This window comes from Myotis brandtii, unplaced genomic scaffold, assembly GCF_000412655.1.
Source record: "Myotis brandtii unplaced genomic scaffold, ASM41265v1 scaffold1213, whole genome shotgun sequence".
Taxonomy (NCBI): Eukaryota; Metazoa; Chordata; class Mammalia; order Chiroptera; family Vespertilionidae; genus Myotis; species Myotis brandtii.
In genome coordinates, this window is record NW_005354228.1 from 795,732 (window position 1) to 796,779 (window position 1,048).

A 1,048-nucleotide genomic window follows, 5' to 3' on the forward strand; every position below is an offset into this window, starting at 1 on the left:
CGCCCCCCCTCCCCCGCCCCCCCTGTGGGCAGTCACCAGGCTAGTCTCTGTCTTTATAGATTGGCTTATTCTGGAAACTTCATAGAAAGGGATCAGGCCGTGTGTGGTGTTTTGTCCGGGCTTCTTTACCTTAGCGTTTCTCGGGGTTTGTGCATGTAGCGGTGCCAGCACTTGGTCCCTTTTTGTGGCTGAATGACGTTTCGTTGTGCGGCTGTGTCACATTTTACCCGTTTGTCAGTTATGGTTCGGGTGGTCCCAGCGTTGGGCTGCGATGGGTGACGGTGCTGGGACGGGTGCGTAAGTTCCCGTGGCACGTGTTCCGTTTGGCACCGGCGCAGCCGCTGGGCCCTCGGCTCCAGGCCCAACCCTCTGAGGAGCCGGGCCCACCACTCGGCGCTGCGAGAGTCAGCCCTTTAGAGACCGGCTGTCACACGGTCGGTTTGTGGTGACTCCCGGTGTTGTCGGGCCGAGAGGAACGTGCGGGTCTCTGAGTCCTTCCCTGACTCTGGTCAGAGGCGCCCACTCGCCTGCGGGCCGGGCGGCACCTTCCTGCAGCCACGTCCACGAAGGCTGCACATGGGTGTGAGTGTGCGCCGTGGGGATCCGGGGCTCAGGCACTGCCCTGCCTCAGTTTACTCCCTTCCTCATCCCCAGGGACCTGGAAGCCCGGGCGCAGAGCGAGCTGTTCCGGGCCGTCTTCAGGCTGCCGCGGCGGGAGAGGCTGCACACCTTCCAGGACTGGGCCCTGTGGAAGGGTGGCGGGATGGCGCAGAGGGAAGCGGGCCTGGCCTGATATTTCCCACTGGGCTGTGGCGCTGACTGTTGTTGCTATGGCAACCTGAGATTTGTAGAAAAGTGATAGGTGAGAACAGGGCCTGCTCACCTCCGTGTTATCGATAAAGCGGAAACTTAAAACGTTACGACAGCGGGGAGCTGAGTGAGCCTGCGAGCTGGAGGGTGGGCCGGGTGGGAGCTGAGTGAGCCTGCGAGCTGGAGGGTGGGCCGGGTGGGAGCTGAGTGAGCCTGCGAGCTGGAGGGTGGGCCGGGG

The 1,048-nt window shown here is 63.0% G+C and overlaps 1 protein-coding gene across 1 annotated transcript in view; it reads left to right on the plus strand.

The window, feature by feature from the left end:
- Window positions 1-1,048, plus strand: part of TBC1D8 (TBC1 domain family, member 8 (with GRAM domain)) — a 101,942-nt gene that overhangs the window by 65,688 nt on the left and 35,206 nt on the right. The window contains exon 6 of the mRNA XM_014533133.1: window positions 655-755. Within this exon, the coding sequence (XP_014388619.1) occupies window positions 655-755 (101 nt within the window). The remainder of the gene's footprint in view (window positions 1-654; window positions 756-1,048) is intronic.